Below are 26,312 nucleotides of genomic sequence, written 5' to 3'. Positions count from 1 at the left end.
TGAAGGAGCTTTGTGAAGTTCAAGCATAGCCTTCGGCGAGTGAACATTAGCAGGGAAAGTGCTCAGCGATGGAAGGGCAGCACTTCTCTCCAGTGTTGGCGTGACGTTGATGACAACAGTGTTGGGATACATTACCTTATCAATCAATTAATCAATCAGAGGCCTGATCCTTAATTGTTCACCTTTTCCAACTCTGTAGGAACACTTTTGGGAATTCCCTTTGCCTCATTGTACACAGCAAGCATGTTTGAATGAGTTTGGCAATAAGGACTTAAAAATTAGCAAAATTTGCTTTCTTTTCATAATTTCTTCTTCTAATTCTCTGCATCATAAGAAAGAGAACTACTGATTTTCAATATACACATTCATCAGGAGTCCCGGCAGGACCTAAAGAAGGCAAAAAAATCCCACTTTACTGATTTTTCACATCCGCGACTGTCGCAAATTACCATATTTTCTGGACTATAAGTCACTCCGTAGTATAAGTCGCACAAGGCCAAAAATGCATAATTAGGTAGAAAAAACATACATAAGTCACACTGGAGTATAAGTCGCACAAGGCCAAAAATGCATAATTAGGTAGAAAAAAACATACATAAGTCGCATTGAAGTATAAGTCGCATTTTTTGCGGGTAATTTATTTTACAAACTACTTGACCAAAACAGACATTACGTCCTTTTGGAAGTCAATTTCTAACAATAAAAGAATAGAGAACAGGCTGAATAGGTGTAAGATATGCTAACACAATAGTTATTCAGCTACACAAAAAATAAACATAAACAGAAAAGGTGTCCAGTGTTTATGTAACATAAACAGTTTTTTCATGTATAAGTCGCTGTGGAGTATAAGTCACAGGATCAGCCAACCTATGAAAAAAGTGTGACTTATAGTCCGGAAAATAGGACACTTTTCCGGTCCGGGAGTTGGACAAAACATACCAATTCATCAGGGGTCCCAGCAGGACCTAAAGAAGGCAAAACAATTCCCATTTTTTGAGAGTTCTCTATTTTCCCGTTTTTCAGGTCAGTGGCTGTCTCAAATGATCCTCTTTTGAGATGTTGAAATGACACTTTTCTAGTACGGGAGGTGGACAAAACCCACCACACATTAATCAGGGGTCCCGGCAGCACCCAATGAAGGCAAGAAATCCCACTTTTCTGACGCTTTTTTTTTTTTTTTTGCCAGTTTGAACAAGATGATTAAATAGTGTGCGTTGAAGAGGAGGGAACAAAGAGGTCACACGGATCAGAGAACAAAAAGTGTTCTAAACCGGGTGCAGCACCTGCCTTTACGAGACGTGTTTTATGTGGTGTGTAAAAGTGGACACTCAGCAAAGAGTCATGCTGTACTTACAGGATGTAAAAAGTCAGCATGTTGTTTGAATAATAATGCATCAAAATCATTTCCTGTCTATAAATATTATATATGCCTGCCCATTATTATCTTTGTAAAGGTACATTTCTGCCACACTTAATTATGTCAGGTATTCTTTCACTAGTATGTTTATTAAATTGTTGTTTAAAATCTAACATGCAATTCAAAGGCCCATTGAGCACCACGCAGCAATTGCTTATATTAACCACTGGATGGCAGTACTGAGCTATTTGAGGCTCCAAAGGCCTTTGATTAAAGAGTGAAACAACAAAACACCCGAGGACTAGTGTTTTAGGTGAAGTTTTTTAATGTAGTGTCATAAATTTAAGGTTTGATATATAGTTTTAAAATTAAGTATTGCGTGTTGTATTTATTTTAAACATAATTTTTGACATTTATTGACTTTTGAAGTCCCATTAAAGAAGTATTAATGTATAAGTACACAAACTACAGATATATTATTTCTTTTTAGGAATTAAAAAGAACCACACCAATATAATCCCAATTCAACAACGGTCAACTAGTTTTCACTTTCAAAGACCAACGGCTCATTAAAATGAATATAAACAGCCTCAAACAGGAAGTTGAGGGCACATGTGCCTTTATGAGGAAACGCCTGCATGTGGGTGATCCATTTTTATTTCCCCTCCAAGGACAGAAAGGGGAAAGTCCTTCCTCGTGCAACACAATGCCGAGGTAACATAAGAGGTGGTTGCCTGGGAAACCACAGTCGTCATGGAGACTGCATCAGGCAGAGAAAAGGGGGCGGGTACGGGCATGGAGCACGTCATCAAATGTGTTTTCATGGTGCCCGTGCGTGTATATATACATTACAAGTATTCACCTTTGTGGTATGCTGTATGTGATACCGCTTCCACTCCTGACTGCTGCACACACCGGCTAAAAATGGGGCAAAACATGCACCCCTACTCTGTTGCATGAGCTATTATTTTTCTGATCAATACAGCAGTTGGTGGCACCGTTAACTAGATGTGGCTTTGACTTGAAATTTCTCACACAGCTAAATCACACTCTACAAAAACAGGCACTATAACTTGTGGGGTAAACCACAAAATTAGTACACAGCTTTAGGCCTTGTGTGCTGAGCAACATTGGTTGAAAAAGGGCTGCACGGCACCAAAGTGGTTAACGTGCAGGCCTCACAGCTAGGAGACCCAAGTTCCATCTCCCCATGCATGCGTGGGTTTTCTCCGGGTACTCCGGTTTCCTCCCACATTCCAAAAACATGCTAGGTTAATTGGCGACTCCAAATTGTCCATTGGTATGAATGTGAGTGTGAATGGTTGTTTGTCTATATGTGCCCTGTGATTGGCTAGCCACCAGTCCAGGGTGTACCCCGCCTCTCGCTCGAAGACAGCTGGGATAGGCTCCAGCACGCCCGCGACCCTCGTGAGGAAAAAAAAAATCCTCTCATTCTGTGTGGAAGTGGTATATTTTCAGCTTCTTATTTTGTCCTTCTTGTCTATATGTGCCCTGTGATTGGCTAGCGACCAGTCCAGGGTGTACCCCACCTCTCATCCCAAGACAGCTAGGATAGGCTCCAGCACCCCTGCAACCCTTGGGAGGATAAACGGTAGAAAATGAATGAATGGTTGAAAAATGAAGCCACCAAGCAAAGGGCTCAGGTGAGACTTAGCAAATTATTTGTCATTCAATATTTGTATAATTATTATAAAACTTTGAGGATGCAGGAGGTTGATGACATTTTGTGGTTACGAAGCACTAACAACTGCTTCGTGAATATCAGACACTCTTGAGAAGCAGTTACACTGAGGAAGGACGTGTTGCTTTTGTCATTTTTCATCCTTTTTCATCAAGTGTCAGGCAGCCTCATCTGCTTTAACGAAAAATTGACTTAGGAATGGAACATGTTTCTAAACCTATATCTGGATTACATATATGGAAGCATGTCATAAATGTAACGGAGTGTCCTATTATTTTCCATTCTGGCAGCCTTTATTCATTTATTTTCTACCGCTTATCCTCACGGGAGTCACTATTCCAGCTGTCTTCGGGCAAGAGGCGGGGTACACCCTGGACCAGTCGGCAGCCAATCACAGGGCACATATTGACAAACAACCATTCACACTCACATTCATACCTATGGACAATTTGGAGTCGCCAATTAACCTAGCATGTTTTTGGAATGTGGGAGGAAACCGGAGTACCCAGAAAAAAAACCCACGCATGCACGGGGAGAACATGCAAACTCCACACAGAGATGGCCGAGGGTGGAATTGAACCCTGGCTCCTAGCTTTGAGTTCTGCGCGCTAACCACACGACCGCCGTGCAGCCCAGTAGCCTTTACCGATATTGAATATCCAACATAAGGTAGCCTTATAGGAGGCTAGGGTCAAAGGTCCAGTTCTTCTTTCTTCCAACACATATATGAACATTCCAACACTTTTTGAGTCACTTCAGTGTGTTTTTTTATTTACCATAGTCTATATATATATATAGGCAACTCTGAATGTAAAGACTTTAAAATTATATGATCATCTATACAGCACTCAAGTGTATTTGATACCTGATTAATAATCTCAAACATCTCAACAGGCTGTTTATACAAATGTCTCTAATCACTTGACAATATCAAATCTCAAGACGGACGATTTGACTCATGGAGATATATAGTGTATATAATAGACAACGCACACTGAACACAACATGGGCAGTCGAATGAGAAAACATCTGTCTTTACAAAGATAATAATCTTTACACTGTCATGATAGTTATTATATTATAGTCATAATGCAACTGGTTGAGGCAGACCGTCACCCAATACTGAGTCAAAGTTGTAGGCGAAAGTTTTTTTTTCCATTATATGCCTGTGCAATAGTAACTAAAATATTTGAAACAGTGGCGTTCTCCATTTTTAAAAACACATTGTTATAACACAATGAATAGTGAGCATTATTATCTTTTTAAAGGCTGATATTTCCATAACACGCTTGTATTAGATCCCACTCGAGTAGCGGTTTTCAAAGTTTCACCTCAAAAAAACAGAAATAAACCCTCTTGTACTCAGGGTATAACCAAAGTTAGCTGGTTTTAGGAATGTTTTTCTTTGTTTTTCTCAAGCTACTGCGCCTCCCACTTGGAAACCCCTCTGTACAGGTATACCTTATGAAGTGGCCTGCCAATCAATACATTTGAACATCAAGATATGTATAGGCAACAGGGAAATATGTCCACTTTTTAAAGTTTTTTGAATAATACTTGAACATGTAAAAGTTATGAGTATGAAGAATAATACGGATTTAGAAAAATACTAAAAAATTAAAAGTTACATTTAAAAAAAAAAGGCTAAATGAGTCCTGTTAAAAGTGAATATTTTGTGTATTAGTGCAGATATGGAGGACAGTCGGTTTAAAAAAATAAAAGTTGCTACTTTTTTCCGCCACACATGTTCAACGTGGGTCATATTTACACGTCCGTGAAGATCTTGGTGATGTTAACGCAGTTCTGGCTGTTTTCAGCGCTCAAGTTGACCCGCTTGACGCTCTCCTCCAGGCCGGCAAAGTCGCCCCTGACGACGGTCGAGGAGGCGCAAGACCCCCGCGGTTGTAACGCTTCCGCACCGGGGATGTGGTCGCAGCTTCCGGCGTTCGTGTACAGAGGCTGCTCGTCCCCGTCGGTCTCTCGGTGGTAAAAGTAGTTGAAGTTGGACACGATGACAGGCACCGGCAAAGCGATGGTTAACACGCCGGCGATGGCGCACAGAGAGCCGACGATTTTACCACCGATGGTCACCGGGTGCATGTCCCCGTAGCCCACCGTAGTCATAGTGACCACCGCCCACCAGAAGGCGTCGGGGATGCTGTTGAAGCTGGAGGTCGGGTCGTCCGCCTCGGCGAAGTACACCGCACTGGAGAAGAGTATGACCCCTATGAAGAGGAAGAAGATGAGCAAACCCAGCTCCCTCATGCTGGCCTTGAGGGTCTGCCCCAGGATCTGGAGACCCTTTGAGTGACGTGAGAGCTTAAAGATGCGGAAAACGCGCACAAGGCGGATGACCCTGAGAATGGCGAGGGACATAGCCTGCTGGCCCCCGTTGGTCTCCGTTTCCGCCAGCTCGGTGCCCAGAGTGATAAAGTACGGGATGATGGCCACAATGTCGATGAGGTTCATGATGTTTTTGGAGAAACTGGTCTTACTGGGGCAGGCGAAGAAGCGCACCAAGAGCTCGAAAGAGAACCAGATAATGCACAGGGTTTCGATGACAAAGAAAGGGTCCGTGAAAGGACTCGGTGCGTAAAGGTGACCGGTGGTGTTCAAAGTGCGAGTCCGCGTATCAGCTTGCTCTCGCTCGTCCCGGAACTCAGGCAGGGTCTCCATGCAGAAGATGACTATGGAGATAAGAATGACGAGCACGGAGACAATAGCGATGCCCCGAGCTGGACCGGAGCTCTCCGGGTACTCGAACAGGAGCCAGATCTGTTTTTGGAAGTCGTTTTTAGGCAAGACGCGTTCCTCCTCTTTAATGAAGCCTTCATCCTCTCGAAATTTCTCCATGGCATCCTCACCGAGTTGATAGAACCTGATCTCCTCGGAGAAAATATCAATGGGGACGTTAACAGGTCTCCTGATGCGCCCCCCGGACTGGTAGTAATAGAGGATGGCGTCAAAGCTGGGTCGGTTCCGGTCGAAGAAGTACTCGTTCCTGAGGGGGTCAAAGTAGCGCATCCTCTTCCTGGGGTCCCCCAGCAACGTGTCCGGGAACAGGTTGAAAGTTTTCAGGTGCGTCTCGAAGCGCAAGCCTGAGATGTTGATGACGACGCGCTCGCAGCATCCAGCCTGGCGGCCCAGCTCGTAGCGACCCACGGACAGGTGGTGTGGCGCCGAGAGCACGGCTGTCTCCTCCGGCATGTTCTCCACTGTCATGTCGCCCTCGTCGTCATCGCTCAGCTGCTGGCGCCTGGAGGACACAGGTGAGAGAAGCACGCCCGAGTCCCGGTGGTCCATACAGGTGGTTCCGAGTTTGGTCTGGGTGGGGGTGGGAGGGAGGTGGGGATGGCGCCACGCCTCTTCCAGAGAGCCCGGAGAGCTAAGGTTGACCCGAACCGTCAGCCATCGCCGCGCTCGTGCACAAATGACGCGCTCGTCTCCCTTCTGCCTTTGCTCTTTTTTTTTAAACAACCCCTCCCCTCACAGACACAAACACGTCTCACGTCGTCCACGCGTGGAAATCAACTCTCAGTGGCGCGCATACACTTAATCACGCACACACGGGCCAAAACATTAGGTACGTCTGCACACTTAAACAAGACAATAGGAAATATCATGAGTGGAAACCACATCACACACATATTAGCACGCAGACCTCACAGCTAGGAGACCCGGGTTCAATTCCACCCTCGGCTATCTCTGTGTGGAGTTTGCATGTTCTCCCCGTGCATGCGTGGGTTTTCTCCGGGTACTCCGGTTTCCTCCCACATTCCAAAAACATGCTAGGTTAATTGGCGACTCCAAATTGTCCATAGGTATGAATGTGAGTGTGAATGGTTGTTTGTCTATATGTGCCCTGTGATTGGCTGGCCACCAGTCCAGGGTGTACCCCGCCTCTCGCCTGAAGACAGCTGGGATAGGCTCCAGCACCCCCGCAACCCTCAAGACGTGTGGCGGTGCCTGATATTTTTCATTTCACGACATACCTGAAATGTCTAGATGCCATAGCTCCTCCAATGTAACTAAAGCATAAAATCTCCTACTTTAACCCCCCCCCCCCACACAGTTTTTCAATAAATACAAACAACAAACATAATTCCAATAATCACTGCATTGGTCTGTTTTACAGTTGAAAAATTACCCTGGCAAGTTTCCACAGCACCAATAATAACACTGTGACATTTTTGGAGCTTAATCGTGTTGTGGGTCACAGGATTCACAATGTGCATTGTGTGTAGCACAGGTGGTCAAAACACCGCTATGATGACGGCGGGGTCGCAGGAAGGAAATACACTTCTAATACAGACGTTAGACTGTTTTTAAAAAGGATTAAAAACATATGTTTTTAGAAAAGCTTTTAGCTATTTTAATGCATATTTAACGTCTTTGGTTCACTGTGTTGTGTTAGTTTGGCTTTGGTCATTTCCACCTCCATTGCTCTACTTATTTTGGATGTTCTTATTGTGTTATTGTGACACTTGTTAACTTTTATTCTTCTATTGTAACTGTTGCACTTTGAGATCATTCATTTGATGTAGAGTGTGTTATACATTACATTTATTATTATTATTATTAAGAGAAAGCAGTGGTGGTGTTCAGTATCCCGCAATAAATGATGTTGATGATGCTCGTGTTTGCGTGAGAGATGAAGAAGTGGATCAGACATTTTGATGAGCTTGTTGGGTATCACAGTGACAGGGATCAGACCATTTCCGAGCCTGGTGATGTCATAATTCAAATTAGATGAGTCAATTTACTCCCATCACAAACTTTGGGTAATACTTTTTTCCTCATTTACAGTATGCATTTATCCATTACCATTTTCAAGCACCAACTTTTTTGAAATAGTAATATAAAAACTCAATATTTTCTTGAAAAAAAAACTCTAAATGAAATGTGCTCATAGTAGCCCCAAGCTCCTACTGTCAAAACACCGCATCCTACAGTTTGAAAACCACTGACTTAGCCTATGTTAGTATATCATTTTCTCTGCATTTGGTTACTTGCTTTTTTAAACTCATTTAGTCAAGAAAAATAGTGCCAAGCAGATATTTACAACTATTGTGTGATTTATTGTGAATTGTAAATGCTTGCAATATCAAATATTTTATTAAAAACTACATTTGCAAACAGTACAAATGGTCTTATCCATGTGCATTATTTACCTCATAAAATGATGTGGCTGGCCAGATCCGGCCCCAAAGCCTTGAATTTCACACCCTAATAAAAGGTGGACTGATAGCGGGTGTCAGCATGCTCCCGAAAGCAGATGGATGAAAGCAAGACTACACAATGGTCTTGCTCCCTGTGATTGTGTTGTGTTGACCTGCTGATGTTGCTCTCCGTGGTCCTGAAAGCAAAGCCTCACCTCACTAATCAACCTGCTGTGTTGTTCACACACACACACAGATACAAGCACTGAGATCATTCACCTCATTTCATCTGCATAAACACCCCAAAACCCAATAAGCATGTTTTTTTTTTCCAACTTAACAATACCCAGCTGAAGAAGCGTCCCGTGTGTGCCTTTGTTAGCACAGTGTTGTTTCATGCTTCATCAAAGGCGGCTGACATTGTCTGGGGGTGAGCAACACGTGTGCAAGGAAAGGGAGGGGGATTTATTAATGAATCCAAATGGGATTCAAACATGTCTATTGAGCATATATTCATTTCAATGTGCTGAGAAGAAAGTAAAAAGGAAAAGCCGAGCTCGTGCTACGATACCAAATATGGCAACAACACTCAACACTGACAAAATCCTCTTAAAGGGATGGCACTGATCTCCAAAAACCTATTGACCTCGTTTGGACTGGAAATGGAAAAATAAACAAATAAAGAGCAGTACTATAGTAGAGGGTAAATCCTGCAGTTGCAGAGGATCAAATAAAAGTAGAGGCATATTATTCTCTTTCTAGGAAAAATAGAAACCTGTTGGTGCAGGTTGTTATGGAGAAAGTGGCAATGGGTGGTAAATCAAAAAGAAGCCCTACTTTAAGTTAGTAGGACCATGTGATTTAACACAGCCAATCAGCAAAGACACATTTAATAACAGTGAGAACATTATAATGAAATAATAGTCAACTAGGGAAGCATGGACATAATTATCAATTAAACGGTCCAATGATCATTCAAATGTTGCAGACTGTGTGGAGGTTTGAGGTTCTTTGGTATGGGTATTCTTGGGGAAATGAGGTGAATACAGGTACTGGAATGCTGTCATTTTTGTTCGGGTATTCCCAATTCTGCTTTTTGGATCATGCAAACATCATGGTGGTTTTGTGGTTTTGTCCACGCCATACGAACACCAAATCTCAGTCCCTTCAGTTTTTTGTTCTTCCATAGTTTCAGGTTTTTAACACAGAGGCACCCACGGCTTGTCCTGGTCAACAACTTCACACCGAAATATGCAAGATATGCTAGCTTGACAAATTCTGTGATGTTTTTTTTTTTTTTTTTGCTTTCAGGAGTATATTCGCTACAAATGTAGCAAAAAATATCAGTACTATTTTTACAGTGGCGTCTGGCAGACATTTTCCAACATTGAAACATCATACGTGCAAATTTAAATATGTACTAGATCCTTTTATACTGGTATTTAGTCTTTAAAAGTATACAATGGTAATATCACTATATCTCGAAAACAAAGCCAATTCCGAAATCAGTGCTCTTGAATTACCCTAAATCAATTTTTAAAAATTGGCAGCATAAGATATGTACATATATATTTTTTTGGACGGGTACTCCAGTTTCCTCCCATGTTCCAAAAACATATTAGCTTAATTGCCGACTGAATGTGAGTGTGAATGGTTGTTTGTCTATATGTGCCCTGTGATTGGCTGGCCACCAGTCCAGGGTGTACCCCGCCTCTCGCCCGAAGACAGCTGGGATAGGCTCCAGCACCCCCGCAACCCTTGTGAGGATAAGCGGTACAGAAAATGGATGGATAGATGGTGTAGTAATAAAACCTACAATAAAATATAAATATTGCATATAAGTAAATAATACACTAAAATGGCTGCACGGCGGTCGATTGGTTAGCGCGCCATCTTTGTGTGGAGTTTGCATGTTCTCCCCGTGCATGCGTGGGTTTTCTCCGGGTACTCCGGTTTCCTCCCACATTCCAAAAACATGCTAGGTTAATTGGCGACTCCAAATTGTCCATAGGTATGAATGTGAGTGTGAATGGTTGTTTGTCTATATGTGCCCTGTGATTGGCTGGCCACCAGTCTCGCCCAAAGACAGCTGGGATAGGCTCCAGCACCCCCGCAACCCTCGTGAGGATAAGCGGTACAGAAAATGGATGGATGGTGTAATAATAAAACCTACAATAAAATATAAATATTGCATATAAGTATAAGATGTTATGTTGTCATTTCATTCAGTTTGGACTATATATATATATACACATGTATATATATCATTGTGACAAAAGCTTTCCTATGTTTCCAAATGTTGATTATTGAACAATTTAGTCAATTTAGTCAGTCAGCTTCCAAAGAAAGAGGTAAGCTTCACCCTAGTTTTCTTGAGAAGTACAATAAGTTATGTCTGGAGTTTGTCACCATGACAACCAAAACATGGAGTGTGTTTTGTAAAGAGAAAAAAAAAGTATTTCTAGTTGAAGATATTACATAACTTCCGCTCCAGCTTGTGCAGGAGTAAAGTCGACTTAGAGAATTTGTGGCGCATTCCCACAGAGGAATGAATTATGTTACATATCTGGATTAAAGCGGAGGAGGGTTCTACTTTGAGTGTGTGTTTGTGTGTGTGTGTGTGTGTGTGTGTGTTGAACGCAAGGCTACTTATGCCTACAGCCACAGAAAAAAAGGGCTTAGACTCTGAAAAGACACTTTCATGTGAACACAACAACACTATAGACACTCATCATCCGTTTCCTTGATTCCGTTATCTATTTAGGTCACGCTTCATGTATGTTGCACTGTGCATGGATGATGGAGACCCGTCACCCCACCCAAGGTCTAACTCCACATCGCAAGTAAATTCTTTTTTCATTTGCTGGACGCCGTGAAAATCAGAATTGATGGCAGTCGAGGGACATTTAAATGCCAGGGAAGCGCTTTTCTGATTACACTCTTATGAGATAGAACATATCAGACGGCCAGAGGGAGCGAGGAATCCCATCACGTAAATTCCCACGCTCTGAACCGTCAATACACTGCAGGTTATTTACTGTCATCAGCCGTGCTACTTTCATAGATTGGAGCCCTTGTTTGAATTATGCATAAACACACATTATAGCATGCTTATTAGCATACACACTCCGTGCAGGACAAGTTACACATTGTTATAACCTGCAATATATTTTATGATAACTCGTCAAGATACAAAAATTAAAAGTGGATTTACTTGAGAGTAGTCAGTGTACAGCTTGTATTGATTTACCATCCACTGAAAAAATGACGTCTAATTGTCTAATGATGGCAACACGAGTGAGAGCACTTCACAATAAAACACATTTTTTATGTTGTTTTTGTTGTGGTATATTTCTTTCTATATTATAGCATAGATATTAGATATAATATTTGTGTCAAAGTGAAAGTTATGCTTGAAATTTTTCACAAGAATCTAAATTTCTCTCTTTTGTAGTCGGGAACTGATATTTTCCTGAAACTTACCTATGTTCTACTGCTGATTACTAAAGAACGGATAAAGGTAACAACAAACTTTTTTTCTCCGATGATGGTATGATGTACTGTATGTTTATACAGTATAGTCATATAACTGAGACTAAGACATAGATTTTCCCTTTTTACCCACTGCCACCAAACAAGTCTGCCTGACTGACTTGGAAGTCAGAATGATTCAACTTAAAGGGACGGCATCCCCATCAGCAGTGTTGAAGGAACCGTATGCGCTCTAAATAATAATATATTTGCATCAAAAAACCGTCGCACAAACAAAAAAGTCCATCTCGCCTGTCCACCTGTTTACACAGTCGCACTGTTCCACAGTGTTTACATGCGTGGAGGGAGAGTCTTTTTTGTTATCAACGTTATCTATCTTGAGAACATTTGTTTTGAAAATCCAAACTCTTGACTTAAGTGGCTCCAGAGACTAACCAGAACTATGTTCCTCATCACCAAAATCCGACCGCAACTCCGCTCACAGGATAAAGCGAGGGGTTAAGTCTCCATTGATGCACTACTCTGTCACAACTTCCTGTCAAAAAAAAAATACAAACTGTGCCTTTAAATTGTTAACTAAATTCATTAACTCATTCATTTTCTACCGCTTTTCCTCACGAGGGGTGCTGGAGCCTATCCCAGCTGTCTTTGGGCGAGAAGCGGTGTACACCCTGGACTGGTCGCCAGCCAATCACAGGGCACATATAGACAAACAACCATTCACACTCACATTCATACCTATGGACAATTTGGAGTGGCCACTGAACCTAGGAGTGCCGGAGTACCCGGAGAAAACCCACACAAGCACATGCAAACTCCACACAGAGATGGCCGAGGGTGGAATTGAACCCTGGTCTCCTAGCTGTGAGGTCTGCGCGCTAACCACTCGACCGCTGAGCCGCCTGTTAACTAAATAGTTAACTAAAAATAATGTGTAGCAACACGACTATGTATTCATCCGCCTGCATATTCCAACACACGCACGTGACTGGTTCTCTTTTTCTACAATATTAATAATTAATATCAGTGCATACGTAACCATAAAATGGCTATATACAGCTGACCCTGACCTTTGACCTCATTTACCAAGTGTAGGACATTGTTAAAAACCGTCAAAGCCAAAAAATTTGCTGTAAATTATTGTCAGTGGAGCCTCTGCAATTAAGATATATTAATTGACTGACCTTTGACCTCAACTACTTTGCCCTGCCCCTCATAGGTTATCCTTGAAAATCAATATAATAATATTAGTTATGAATGGCGTCCTGTTTAGTGCTGGATATGCTAACACACTAATTTGTCTTTTAAGTACAGATACTTGAACCATCTTGAGTCGAGGTAGGCGTTTATTATTCAAAATCAATAGCATCCCCGCCGTTACATAATCCATGAGACCAATCCCATGTGTCTAGGGTTGTCTCGGATTCAGTAGAAACGCGGTTTACATGACTTAAACGATGACTGTTCAATTGATCAGATTGTATTAGTGGATGAGATCTTCACAGGCTGTTGGCTTACGGAGCTAACCATGCTTATTTAACCTTTCACCTCTGCCGCCTCTCATCACGTCAAATAAAATCGCCACATTATTTATGACCTTGGCCTTCACCTTGACTCCCAGTAGCAAATCACATGACAGGGTAATGATTTGGCTCTGGCAGTGAACGTGGCCGATGTTCGAGCATTCCATCAATGCCGGTCCATCTTTGTCTGTGTGTGTGTGCTGTTATTGATTAGCCGGACTGCCAGCCACAACGGATAGTGAGAATGAATCCGTGCTTCTCGTTACTCAAACGGGAGTCTGAGCGTTGTCACTTTCCATGGAGAACACAGACTGGCCAAAAGGCTAAGAAATGACAAATCTCCTCCTCCTCCTCACTCCTCCTCAGGATTGTAGCCTAAAATGTTACCTTGTAAACTGATGCAATGTTTTTATCAGGACTTACTGTTGAGTCAGATTGATGCAAGAGTTTCAGCAAGTATTTTTATTACAGTAATGTTGTCAAGGGACAGTAATGGGGGGGCCAAGAGACACTCTGCTCACAAGACGAGACAATAGACCACATTGGGTTGATTAGAATGAGACGAGACCAGATATTAACACTGATTTATAAATATCAGTGTCACTGACTTTTATAAATATTACAATGTGGCTGCACGGTGACTGAGTGGTTAGTGCACAGGGCTCACAGCTAGGAGACCTGAGTTCAATTCCATCCTCGGACATCTCTGTGTGGAGTTTGCATGTTCTCCCCGTGCATGCGTGGGTTTTTTCCGGGTACTCCGGTTTCCTCCCACATTCTCAAAATTTTTTTTTTTACATCAAAATAATTAATTTACAAATATAATATTCAGGGCTGCACGGTGGACGTGTGGCTAGCGCGCAGACCTCACAGCAAAGAGAACCAAGTTCAATCCCACCCTCGGCTATCTCTGTGTGGAGTTTACACTGAATAGCATTTTAGAGAATGGGCTGCACAGCGGATGAGTGGTTAGCATGTAGGCCACACAGCTAGGAGACTCGGTTCGATTCCCCACTCTGGCATCTCTGTGTGCAGTTTGCATGTTCTCCCCATGTGTGGGTTTTCTCCGGGTACTCCGGTTTCCTCCCACATTCCAATAACATTTTTTTTCAACATCAAAATAATTCATTTACAAATAAAATATTCAGGACTGCACGGCGGTCATGTGGTTAGCGCGCAAACATCACAGCTAGGAGACCTGAGTTCAATCCCACCTTCGGGAGTTTGCATGTTCTCCCCGTGCATGCGTGGGTTTTCTCCAGGTACTCCAGTTTCCTCCCACATTCCAAAAACATGCTAGGTTAATTGGCGACTCCAAATTGTCCATAGGTATGAATGTGAGTGTGAATGGTTGTTTGTCTATATGTGCCCTGTGATTGGCTGGCGACCAGTCCAGGGTGTACCCCGCCTCTTGCCTGAAGACAGTTGGGATAGCACCCCCAATGAATGAATCCTTTGAATTAAGACGCTCAGCAAGAATCCTGTTGATTTTGAGTTTAAATCAAAAGTCAAATTATTTTCCCCATATTTTTGTGTCTACTGGTCAAAATGTAAAGCCATTTTGCTCAGACTTTCATGCATTATTAACACTGGTTTTGATCATGCTTTTGTTCAGTCGGTGAGGGTACACCTGTCTAAGACATTTTCTGGTTAATTAAACCTGTAAAATGTGACAAGTTATTACAGACTTCATTTGGAGTGTGGCTAATCAGTGACCTCTGCACAGCATTTAAATGAGGTGCTTTGATGTCCATATTTGATGAGGAACCCTGGCATCTAAATGTCATTTCATGTGAATCTATACTTAGACATGCAATGTTACAACACTGGGGTGTGCAAGGGATTTATTCTGACACATATGCACCATCCTCACCAACAAGGAAACATGAGCAGCTGCTGCTGCGTGACGACGCGCATGAGAAACGTGACGTGCTCTGAGCATGCCGGTGGAATGACAAGGAGCATCTTGCCAACGTCTGTGCCTCAATGTTGCGATTGCGTCCAAGACGGGCTGCATTGCAACACGACGACACACAGCCGGATGATTGTTTAGCTCAGTTTTTTTTTTTTTTTTTTTTTAACACCATTTTCCATCTGAAATATGCAGTGGTAGCCCGGCAGATGGCACTTTAGTGAAGTAAGGCTTTGTTTGATTAGGTATATTTTTTAGGTCGACCATAAGTTAACTCAAATTAACTGGGGGCCGCTGCGTGACGCTGGGAACCATCAAGTATTCAGAATGACGTTTCAATCAAGGGACTAACTCATCAACAAACAGGTGGTCATGACTCAAGATAATAGTTTGACTCATGGGTCATAATATAATAATCATCACACAGTATACACATGGCAAGTACTACTACTATCAATCCATCTTCTTATCCTCATTAGGGTCGTGGGGGTATGCTGGAACCTATCCCAGCTGTCTTCGGGCAAGAGGCGGGGTACACCCTGGGCTGGTCGCCAGCCAATCGCAGGGCACATATAGACAAACAACCATTCACACTCACATTCATACCTATGGACAATTTGGAGTCGCTAATTAACCTAGCATGTTTTTGGAATGTGGGAGGAAACCGGAGTACCCCGAGAAAACCCACGCACGCACGGGGAAAACATGCAAACTCCACACCGAGATGACCGAGGTTTGAACTCGAGTCTCCTAGCTGTGAGGTCTGAGCGCTAACCACCCGACTGCCGTGCAACCTGCTATAGGAAATATAATTCATTCATTCATTTTCTACCGCTTTTCCTCACAAGGGTCGCGGGGGGTGCTGGAGCCTATCCCAGCTGTCTTCGGGCAAGAGGCGGGGTACACACTGGACTGGTCGCCAGCCAATCACAGGGCACATATAGACAAACAACCATTCACACTCATATTCATACCTATGGACAATTTGGAGTCGCTAATTAACCTAGCGTGTTTTTGGAATGTGGGAGGAAACCGGAGTACCCGGAGAAAACCCACACATGCACAAGGAGAACATGCAAACTCCACACAGAGAAGGCCGAAGGTGGGATTTAACTCGGTTTTCCTAGCTGTAAGGTCTGCGTGCTAACCACTCAACCGCCGTGCAACTCAGCATTGTGATATTTGTGCAGCAAAAATGTCCTTAAAATGTCTTCAGTTGTGAACAGACTGAGTCACAACATCTTCAAGGAGGTGCCAAGTTGAGATAACAGCATCATGACAGGTGGGGGTTCTATTCCAAACCATATTCTAGCAGTGAAACGTACGTGATGGTGGCAGCCAAGGAGCAGGCAGGTCAGAGAAAAAGGATGCAGCCTCCTGGATTAAAAACCGCCCCAAGGGAAGAGCAAGCTCTGCTCCCTGTATGACACCCTGTCAGCGTAATGAATTGTCTCCAGAAGACACCCCCCCCTTCACTGGACTATAGCTTTATGTCAGACCTGAGAAGAGACAGCAGCTCTGTGTGGAGGAGTCGTATGGACCTGAATGCTAATAACGATTGATTGTGGACCCTGCGTGCTCGTATATATTTTGGCGTTGGTGCAAAGAGAGGCAGAGAGAGAGGGGGCAGGAAATCAGGAGACAATACGTGCCGTCTGGGAATCACTTCAATGGAATTGAAGTCATGTGCTTTGTTGTGCTTTTACATCTAAAGCGAATCAAAATCAGAAAGAGGGGAAATTATTTGTTAAAGAACGATCACAATATCCATTAAGTGATTGAAAAATACTCATGACAAAGTAAACAAAGGTCAAAAACTTTGCTTATGATTCCACACTAAAAACTGTATATGTACGTATAGAATACATCTTTGGGGGTTAACAGCTAGACTTTTTGAATGAATGATGATTTCAGATGTGATTTCAAGTACAATTAAAACAGAACACTTAAACATAAGTTACTTTAACTTATATCTAACTACTAGAAAAATGTGCTTTTCTTTATTTTTCTTAAGCTGTTGCGTCTGCCTGGATATTATAGTCAGTGAACACTGAATAGCATTTTATTGAGAATGGGCTGCGCAACGGCCGAGTGGTTAGCGTGCAGTCCTCACAGCTAGGAGACCAGGGTTCAATTCCACCCTCGGCCATCTCCGTGTGGAGTTTGCATGTTCTCCCCGTGTTCGGTACTCTGTTTTCCTCCCACATATCAAAACAAAAGACATTTTAAGGACATTTTTGCTGCACAAATATCACAATGCCAGGTTGCACGGTGGTCGAGTGGTTAGCGCGCAGACCTCACAGCTACGAGACTTGGGTTCAATCCCACCCTGTGTAGAGTCCGTGCATGCGTGGGTTTTCTCCGGGTATTCCTCCCACATTCCAAAAACATGCTAGGTTAATTGGCGACTCCAAATTGTCCATCGGTATAAATGTGAGTGTGAATGGTTGTTTGTCCCTATGTGCCCTGTGATTGGCTGCATGGCGACCAATCCAGGGTGTACCCAGTCTCTCGACTGGGATAGGCTCCAGCAATCCTCGCGACCCTCGTGAAGAAAAGCGGTAGAAAATGAACAAATGAATGAATTTTAATACACTAATGAAATGTAAATATTTAAAGAATGACAATATATATGTATTAAATAACAAAAGTCAAGGTATAACGGTATATGTATTCCTAATTGGATTGTATTTGGTACGAAACATTTGATATGTTATAACACACAGTGCACATTGTGTAGGACAAGTGATGGACAGAAAGTAAAACTACCTTGCGATACAGTCACACCTCTATTCCGTCAACATGTAGAAGCCTCAAATAGAACCCAGGCCCTTGGGGTGTTAAAGTCTCCCATTTGGGAACACTTGCCCCCCCCAGTGAAATACATAGATGGACAAAGACAAGCAGATAAGACAAAAGTGTGCCATCATTGTTCAGTATAAGAGATAGGGAACGGGGCTACAAGTGCACTTCAGCCAATAAGGAAACACCTTATTGACTGTGAGGAAATTAAGATAGATGTAACCAAGAAGATTTACATGAACTGTAACTGCATTGAGGTGACAACAGACTGGTCGATAAAGGTATATTTTGTTCCTCGTCTGCTGCATTACTTCATCCCACTAATTATCCTGCATGCAAGCGTGAGAGACAAGACTTGGAAGTGACAAGCGTTGTTATCAAGGAGCAGATGGGCTGACGAATGTAACCCCATGATGGTGCCAAAATCACGGTGCGAAGAGGTGGCAGGCGCGGCTCGTTTTGGCAACGTGGCACCCCAGGAATGACAGAGCAGGAGCTCGATTAAAATGTTGGTGCAATGAGCAGAATGCATATGCTCGGTCAAGCTTAGTCTTTTTTTTTTTTGGCAGTCTTCTTGGTCGGAATACTGAAATACGGACAATATGGGAGGCATTATATGTTCATACAAGTGGCATTTAGCAGGAAATGATGGATTCCACAGTAAGTTGGACTGGAGGCAATGCAACCTTTACTGGAAAATGCATGAGGAAAAGATACAAATGTGTTTCCGCTGTGTCAAACACTTACAGCTTCATGCATTTGCTGGACACTCCATTAGGTACAGGAACAGGAGCCGTCAATTATATAAATCTGCCTTTACATTAAGTGTCAATCAAAACTGAGCATTAAGTTTACAAAATGTCTTATTACAGTGAGCGATCTCTTAAATGGGACCTATTATGCTTTTTTTTTGACCCTTTGTACTGAGTTGTGGTCTTCTATAGAGCAAGCTACACACAATAACCCGCACAAAAAACTTTTTTTGATTTTCCAGAATCTGCACCTATTCCAGCTGTATTCCAGCATTTCAGTATGTGGAATCAAACTATGGAATGGATTAAGGAAGTAAGGAGTAAGGAACTCAAACAATGCACAACGATGAGCCAATTCAAGAAACAATACAAGCAGTTGATGTTTGCTAAATACAAGGATGAAGAGTCTTGAACCAGTCATGATGTGCTATATATATCACTATATTGACACTTACTATGGTACCCATTATGTCATTGTATGGTCATATCACCTCGTACTTCAATACGTGACAAAAAATTAAAAAAATTAAAATTTATAAAATAAATTTAAAAAAAAAACTAACTATATTAGGAAAGCAGGAAGTGAACAAATGTAACAGTTACCGATTGTAAAAGTACCAGATGAAGGGGTAGGATTTAATAAGCTTTGCTTCTTCCTACTCCTTTTGGACATGTGGAACTGTGAACTGATTATGTGATGCATTCAATTGTAATCTGATGCTTGTTCAAATGAAATAAAACCATTACCAAAAAAGAAGTTGCCCTCCAGGTTATTGGTTCTCATTCAGTGACAGGAAACCTTTCAAACTTCTTATATTTAAAGGGACGGCATGCAACACAATGTGAGCTGCAGAGGTGGGACGCTGTCTTGCTCTCTCAGCTGCGTGTCAGATGGAAGTCCCCACTCATTATCCTTCTACTTCTCTTCAAGCTTGACAAAGTTCCCCATAAAAGTGGCACGCACCTCACTGTGAGGTAGCATGTGGCTAGCACAGACAAGAACACTAGTTTTATTCACCAACATCAGGTCGTTACATTTTTTTTCCCCTCCAGGCAAAGGACCTCGGACCCACTGAAAACAGCCCCACAACCCATTTAAGGGTGTGGGACCCACCAGTTTAGAATCACTGCCCCAGGCCGCACTTTGGACCCCCCCGAATGTGAGTGTGAATGGTTATTATGTCTGCAAACAAAATGGAACTGTGTTGCAAATGCTCACGGTAACCATGGTAACCTGAGTACCTGAGTCTTCCCTAATTCAATGTGATTTTCCACATCCAGCATATTCCAGGCTGGGAAATTAACAGTTTAAGAACAAATTTCACAGTTCGATGAGCACGGCAACTGCACCCCCCCCCTTCACGTACGCACAAACATGCATTCATACACACACATGGCGCCGCATATGCAAAGCAGAATTTTATCCTACTTTTTGGACTTTCATTCTCTGCCAGAGGAAAAGGAAGGAAGATGCAGGCGAGCGCTGGAGTGTTCACCCACTTGCTTTCATGTATGGGTTGCAGACACAAGTACACAAGTACAAAAGTACACACAAGTACACAAGTAGCTGCTGCTAATGATGTGCGTGTGTTGGAGTTAAACTTGGTACTTTTCATCCTGACATTCACTCTCACATAATGCCTGATGAAACGTTGCACCTGCATATGGCCCCCGATCAGGAACTGCATCTGTGACAACAACCACCCCCCTCCTCAATGCCTGCATTGAAATATTTACCCATGGTGTGGCGTGGGCCGGGCTGAAGGGACGATCCAGGTCAGTGGAGATGACATCAGAGTAACAGAGGGAGGGAGAACACATCTGTGGGAAAATACCCAGCGTCGTGCTCACAGCACTCATAGTCACGACGCGCTGCAGGCCGCAGTGTCGATGTCGGCCTTTAATTGCCGTAATGAGGATTTCCGCTCAGTGACACCAATGGTGACAAAGAGGAAGTAGAAGAAGGATTTCCCTAAAGACAGAAAAAACAGGACACAGTGTTTATGAAGGATGAGGGTTTGTTTTCAAAACGCATCACATGAGCTCACAATGAGCCACACTTAGGAATTTACACTGCAACTACAAACCATAAGAATGTACATTTTCTCAAACCTATAATTTTACTGATTTTCACAAACCAATTAATTCATTATGTTAGAACACAAAAAATTATGCACCCCTCTCGGCTCGATTGTGGTCAAAATATTGTGCTGTGCGAGAAATTTCAAGTCAATTTTGGGGTTCAGTCAACAGAGGCATCACATATATCATCATATGTACTATATCAGGCAACACAGTATGGGTGAAAATTCTGGTCCAACCATTGGGAGTCCTAACTTTTTCACATGATTTTATCATACCTATAAACATAAGGGACATTCCTTCATTCATTTTCTACCGCTTATCCTCACGAGGGTCACAGCGGTGCTGGAGCCTATCCCAGCTGTCTTCGGGCGAGAGACTGGTGGCCAGCCAATCACAGGGCACATATAGACAAACAACCATTCACACTCACATTCATACCTACGGACAATTTGGAGTCGCCAATTAACCTAGCATGTTTTTGGAATGTGGGAGGAAACCGGAGTACCCGGAGAAAACCCACGCATGCACGAGGAGAACATGCAAACTCCACACAGAGATGACCGAGGGTGGAATTGAACCCTGGTCTCCTAAATGTGAGGTTTGCGTGCTAACCACTCGACTGCTGTGCAGCCCAACATAAGGGAAATTTTTCAGAAAATAAGGAAAAATAAACAAAATTGTGGTCTTTCCGTCTGCATTTCGACCAATCACTTTTTAGAATACTGAGAAATACGCAGTGTTAGAAATATTAGGAAAAAATAACTCCTGGATTTGACCTTTAACAAACCAAAAACATATGAGTTATGGATGATGAACCATTATTTTTGCTTGTAGACAAGTCCTCAAACACAACAAAAAGGGGATGTGATGAGTACAACACTCCATAGTTAAAATTGTGACAAGTCTATCCACTCAATTTTCCAGTTTCATGGAATTATGTGTGCAGTTTTAGGGCAAACAAACGGGAAAGATGCAAATGGAGATGTAAACCACACTTGGCAGAGGTAATCACAGATGCTAATATTCTCACATCCCCTATGCTGCATCCAACATCAATGCTGCCTCCTTGCAGCTTGTACCGCACTCCCCTATCTAAATATAGTCATGGCAATTATGCAGCGATACCTTATGGATGAGCATGCATAAAGCATGCTAAAGCAGTTATCTCCTCAACAATCACACACTCTACACACTGTGAGTGAGATTGTCACATATAGTCACTTTTGCCTTGAGGGTATTTTTTTGTCTTTTATTCTGCACGCTGACATTTTGTACACCTCCGCGCACCCTCATGCTATACGATGCAAAGAAAAGCCTAATTAAGCGACAACTTTGAGCTTTCCGACAGGCGACATCTGCCGCCGCTGTTGTTGTTGTTGTTGTTGTTGGCCTAGCACGGTGAGGGGATCCCTGAGAGAATTCATTTGCTCCGTCTTCTAATGAGCTTTTGGACCGCCGTACCTGCCCTGTCACTGCTCCTCAGGGACGAGACAGGCATCAAAACAGGATGTGCTGTGGTTGGTCTGTAGTATGACACATGAGGAAATGAGGCACTATTACTCTGTCTAAACTCATAATACTGTTGCTGATAGGACTCAGTTCAATATTTTAAGTTGTTTTAACTTGGAATGTTTATGCTAGTATTTGTCAAATCAGGGGATAAATTCAGCTTTGGAAAACGCCAAAGATTTCAATGAAGATTTGGTGGAAAAGTTGAACAAAAAGGTTGTTTCATCAATCTTATAAAGCAGTGATTACTAATTACTAAGTACTAATTTATTCAAAGGGCTGCACGGCGGTCTAGTGGTTAGCGTACAGACCTCACAGCTAGGAGACCAGGGTTCGATTCCACCCTGTGTTTGCATGTTCTCCCCGTGCATGCGTGGGTTTTCTCCGGGTACTCCGGTTTCCTCCCACATTCCAAAAACATGCTAGGTTAATTGGCGACTCCAAATTGTCCATAGGTATGAATGTGAGTGTGAATGGTTGTTTGTCTATATGATTTCCTATGAGGAAAAATTGCTTCAGTTTTAATTCATATGTTTTGGCCTGACCTTTGGGGCCAAATTAACAACAAAAACCGGGGTTCTATTGATTTACAAAGAAATATAATTAAATATCAGAATAAATTGAAGTTTGTAAGGTATGGATTGTGAGGTATCTGGTGCACATACAAAGAAATAGAACAAAAAAATTGGAAAATTCAGCATCTTGAGAAAAATAGACAAACTTAAATTCATCAGTTTTTTGACATTTCAGTGAGAGAAGCAAAAACTCCACAAAATAGATTTTAAAAGGATTTACATGCGATATTTACTTGGTAAAACAAACAACAGCAGCACTGTCATACCCACACTTTAAATGTTAAAGTGTAAATGTGGCAAAATGTTGGATTGAGTGCAAAAAAAAAATGAAAACAACTCTTAGGGGAGGCTCGCACGTCTAAAAAAAACCCGCTACACTTTATTTACACTTTATTAAAACAATGATGAATTTAATAAAAATGACTCATGGTACAAGTAAAATTAGGTGGTTGTGTTCAAAAAAGTTCATTCATTCATTCATTCATTTTCTACCGCTAGGGTGGCGGGGGTGCTGGAGCCTATCCCAGCTGTTTTCGGTACACCCTGGACTGGTTGCCAGCCAATCACAGGGCACATATAGACAAACAACCATTCACACTCACATTCATACCTATGGACAATTTTTGGAATGTGGAATTGAACTTGGGTCTCCTAGCTGTGAAACCTGCGTGCAAATCACTTGTCAACCGTGCAGCCTCAAAAAAAAAAAAGTTTCCCGTATTAATGCCATACCAATCAATCAGTGCCTGATAGAGGATTCTGGTAGCTCCAGCATGTATCCACAGGGGGGCAGCAGATAGATTAAGCTGCCCTCACCCCTGCCTGTTTTTTTTTTTTTTTTAAACCATCTTGATTCCATTATGAGCACATAGAGCAGCAGCAGCCTTGTTGGAATGAAACGCACACTTAATAAGAAATGACAGCAATGCCTCTGTGATGGTTTTTTTTTTCCCCCCTCGCCAAACTTTTTCGACCCTTTTTTTAAGACGACATGGATTACAGATGTAGTTGAAGGAAATGCCCCCCCCCCCCGCTCAAACTCTCAGAGGGCAAGGACATATGAAATAGTTGTGAATGAAGGTCACACAAGGGGCCACTATAGTGCTTTGTTTTGTTCCAACATATGGCCCAACCATTGGTTGTTAAATTTGTACCCATAATATGACGTTTTCTGTGTTTCTTTCCATGTTACCATAGAAACCTTATATGTGTTTTACCTGGTAACAGTAAGTTGCACACCTGCATCATCTAATAAGACCCAGTACAAGAGCTGCACCCCAAATTATCCCTTTAAAGATGATAATGCTCAGTTTGGATGGTAGTCCTTTAACAGTTATTATTTATTGTAGTTGTAGTCAGTAGGGAGTTAACAGCAACTACATAGCATAGCAAAGCGCTTGTGAAAAACCATTTCCACATCTGTATTGGATGATTAATTGGATAATATGTAAACATGCTTAGTTAATTAGATGAAATCCATTAAAAGTGTGATAGTTTGGTGTGGCAGTGGGAGAGTTTATTGTAAGAAAAGGATACTAAAATTGCAGAATTTTGTGTGTATTTGTAACCACATCACAATGGCAAAAACGTGTGTCGCATGTCAAGCATATCTTCCTTTTTCTGTTTTGTTTTTACAAGCTCTGTGTTGAAATTGTACAAGAAACCATGAAGAGTCATGCAGAAAAAAATAGATTTATATTGATTGACTCCGTGCAACATAAATAATACAGCTAAGAGGTATCAATCCATAAATGCTCATATGGAATTATATTGATATTTATGGATGGATGTGAGTCTCCTGCATGTGCAGTCTACAAAAACAAATAATTACCAGGGTTGATTATTAGTGCCGGGTCAGAAAACATTAGCATTAAGAGCTAATGCTGTATATACAACCTCTTGATGGCTTCCACAATAAGGCAAATATGGTGCATTTGAAGTATGACTTTTTCCTCACAAGGGTCGCAGGTGGTGCTGGAGCCTATCCCAGCTGTCTTCAGGCGAGAGGTGGGATACATCCCCCACCTACATCCCTCTTTTTTTTTTTAACTAGGGCAAAATGCTTGAACATATTGTGCTGTGCGAGAAATTTCAAGTCAATTTTGGGGGTTCAGGCAACACATATATCAACATACGTATATCAGCCAACACAGTACGGGTGCATGTTTACCCTTTTTTTCGTGCTGCAGTTCAGGTCCTACCATTGGGAGTCCTAACTTTTTCACATGATTTTATCATACCTGTAAACATTAGCATCAGAAAATAAGGGACATTCATTCATTCATTTTCTACCGCTTATCCTCACGACGGTCGCGGGGGTATACCCTGGACCGGTCGCCAGCCAATCACAGGGCACATATAGACAAACAACCATTCACACTCACATTCATACCTATGGACAATTTGGAGTCGCCAATTAACCTAGCATGTTTTTTTGGAATGTGGGAGGAAACCGGAGTACCCGGAGAAAACCCACGCATGCACGGGGAGAACATGCAAACTCCACACAGAGATGGCCGAGGATGGAATTGAACCCTGGTCTCCTTGCTGTGAGGTCTGCACGCTAACCACACGACCGCCGTGCCGCACCTATGGACAATTTGGAGTCGCCAATTAACCTAGCATGTTTTTTTGGAATGTGGGAGGAAACCGGAGTACCCGGAGAAAACCCACGCATGCACGGGGAGAACATGCAAACTCCACACAGAGATGGCCGAGGTTGGAATTGAACCACTCGACCACCGTGCAGCCCATCTAAATTATTATTTAAGTTCAATATGGGAAATAGCAGCCATTCTCCAATTATCCCCTGCTTCCAATTAACGTCCTATGCTTTTTGCGCGTCCAAGACAATTAACTGCACCAAAATGCTTAGGAAGACATTGGGTGTACATAATTTCAAAGTTTCATGATGGTCAATGTTTGACATGGTAACAGACCGTTATGTTTTTTAATTATTTGAGCAAAATAAAAAAAAATGTGAACAAATCAAAATGTGTTTAATCCCCGAGATTCCAGTGGTGTTAAAAATGGAATCACTTGTGTGCAACATTAAATATATATACACAATATTATATTGCGCAAGTAGGATTTATACAGTATACATAAGTATTATACAGCCGCTCAACCTTGAGGTAAAAAAAAAAAAAAAAAGGGAGGGAGTGAAGTATCTCGGACCATGAGCACATCTGTCAGCAGCACATCTAAACCACACACAGACACACAATAAAGCCTTCTGGGAACAAAACAAACTCAGAGGTTCCCAACATGAAACGACATGACGGTGACGTTTGGGAGTTGTGTTACACTATGAGGAATTTGATCCAATGCCGAAATCGTCCTAAACAACACAGTCATTGTCCTGCACAGATGAAGAGGGCAAAAAAAAAAGGGGGACGGGGGCAATTGCCAAGGGGTGAATTTAGCTTGTGGATGTGGGGGGAG

The 26,312-nt window shown here is 42.3% G+C and overlaps 2 protein-coding genes across 2 annotated transcripts in view; both read right to left on the bottom strand.

The window, feature by feature from the left end:
• LOC131106420 (potassium voltage-gated channel subfamily A member 2) overlaps positions 1 to 26,312 on the bottom strand; it is a 53,979-nt gene that overhangs the window by 11,830 nt on the left and 15,837 nt on the right. Inside the window, exon 2 of the mRNA XM_078798412.1 lies at positions 20,437 to 20,671. The gene's annotated coding sequence lies outside the window, so the exon portion shown is untranslated. The remainder of the gene's footprint in view (positions 1 to 20,436; positions 20,672 to 26,312) is intronic.
• Positions 3,822 to 6,380, bottom strand: LOC131106075 (potassium voltage-gated channel subfamily A member 3-like). The gene has a single exon (XM_058054803.2). The coding sequence runs from the start codon at positions 6,360 to 6,362 to the stop codon at positions 4,824 to 4,826; it is 1,539 nt and encodes a 512-aa protein (XP_057910786.2). The 5' UTR covers positions 6,363 to 6,380; the 3' UTR covers positions 3,822 to 4,823.

The sequence above is a fragment of the Doryrhamphus excisus genome, linkage group LG18 (assembly GCF_037039965.1).
Source record: "Doryrhamphus excisus strain RoL-2023G ecotype Guam linkage group LG18, RoL_Dexc_Guam_v1.1, whole genome shotgun sequence".
NCBI classification, from domain to species: domain Eukaryota; kingdom Metazoa; phylum Chordata; class Actinopteri; order Syngnathiformes; family Syngnathidae; genus Doryrhamphus; species Doryrhamphus excisus.
The sequence above is the reverse complement of the archived record's forward strand: the minus strand, read 5'-3'. Positions and strand labels throughout refer to the sequence as shown.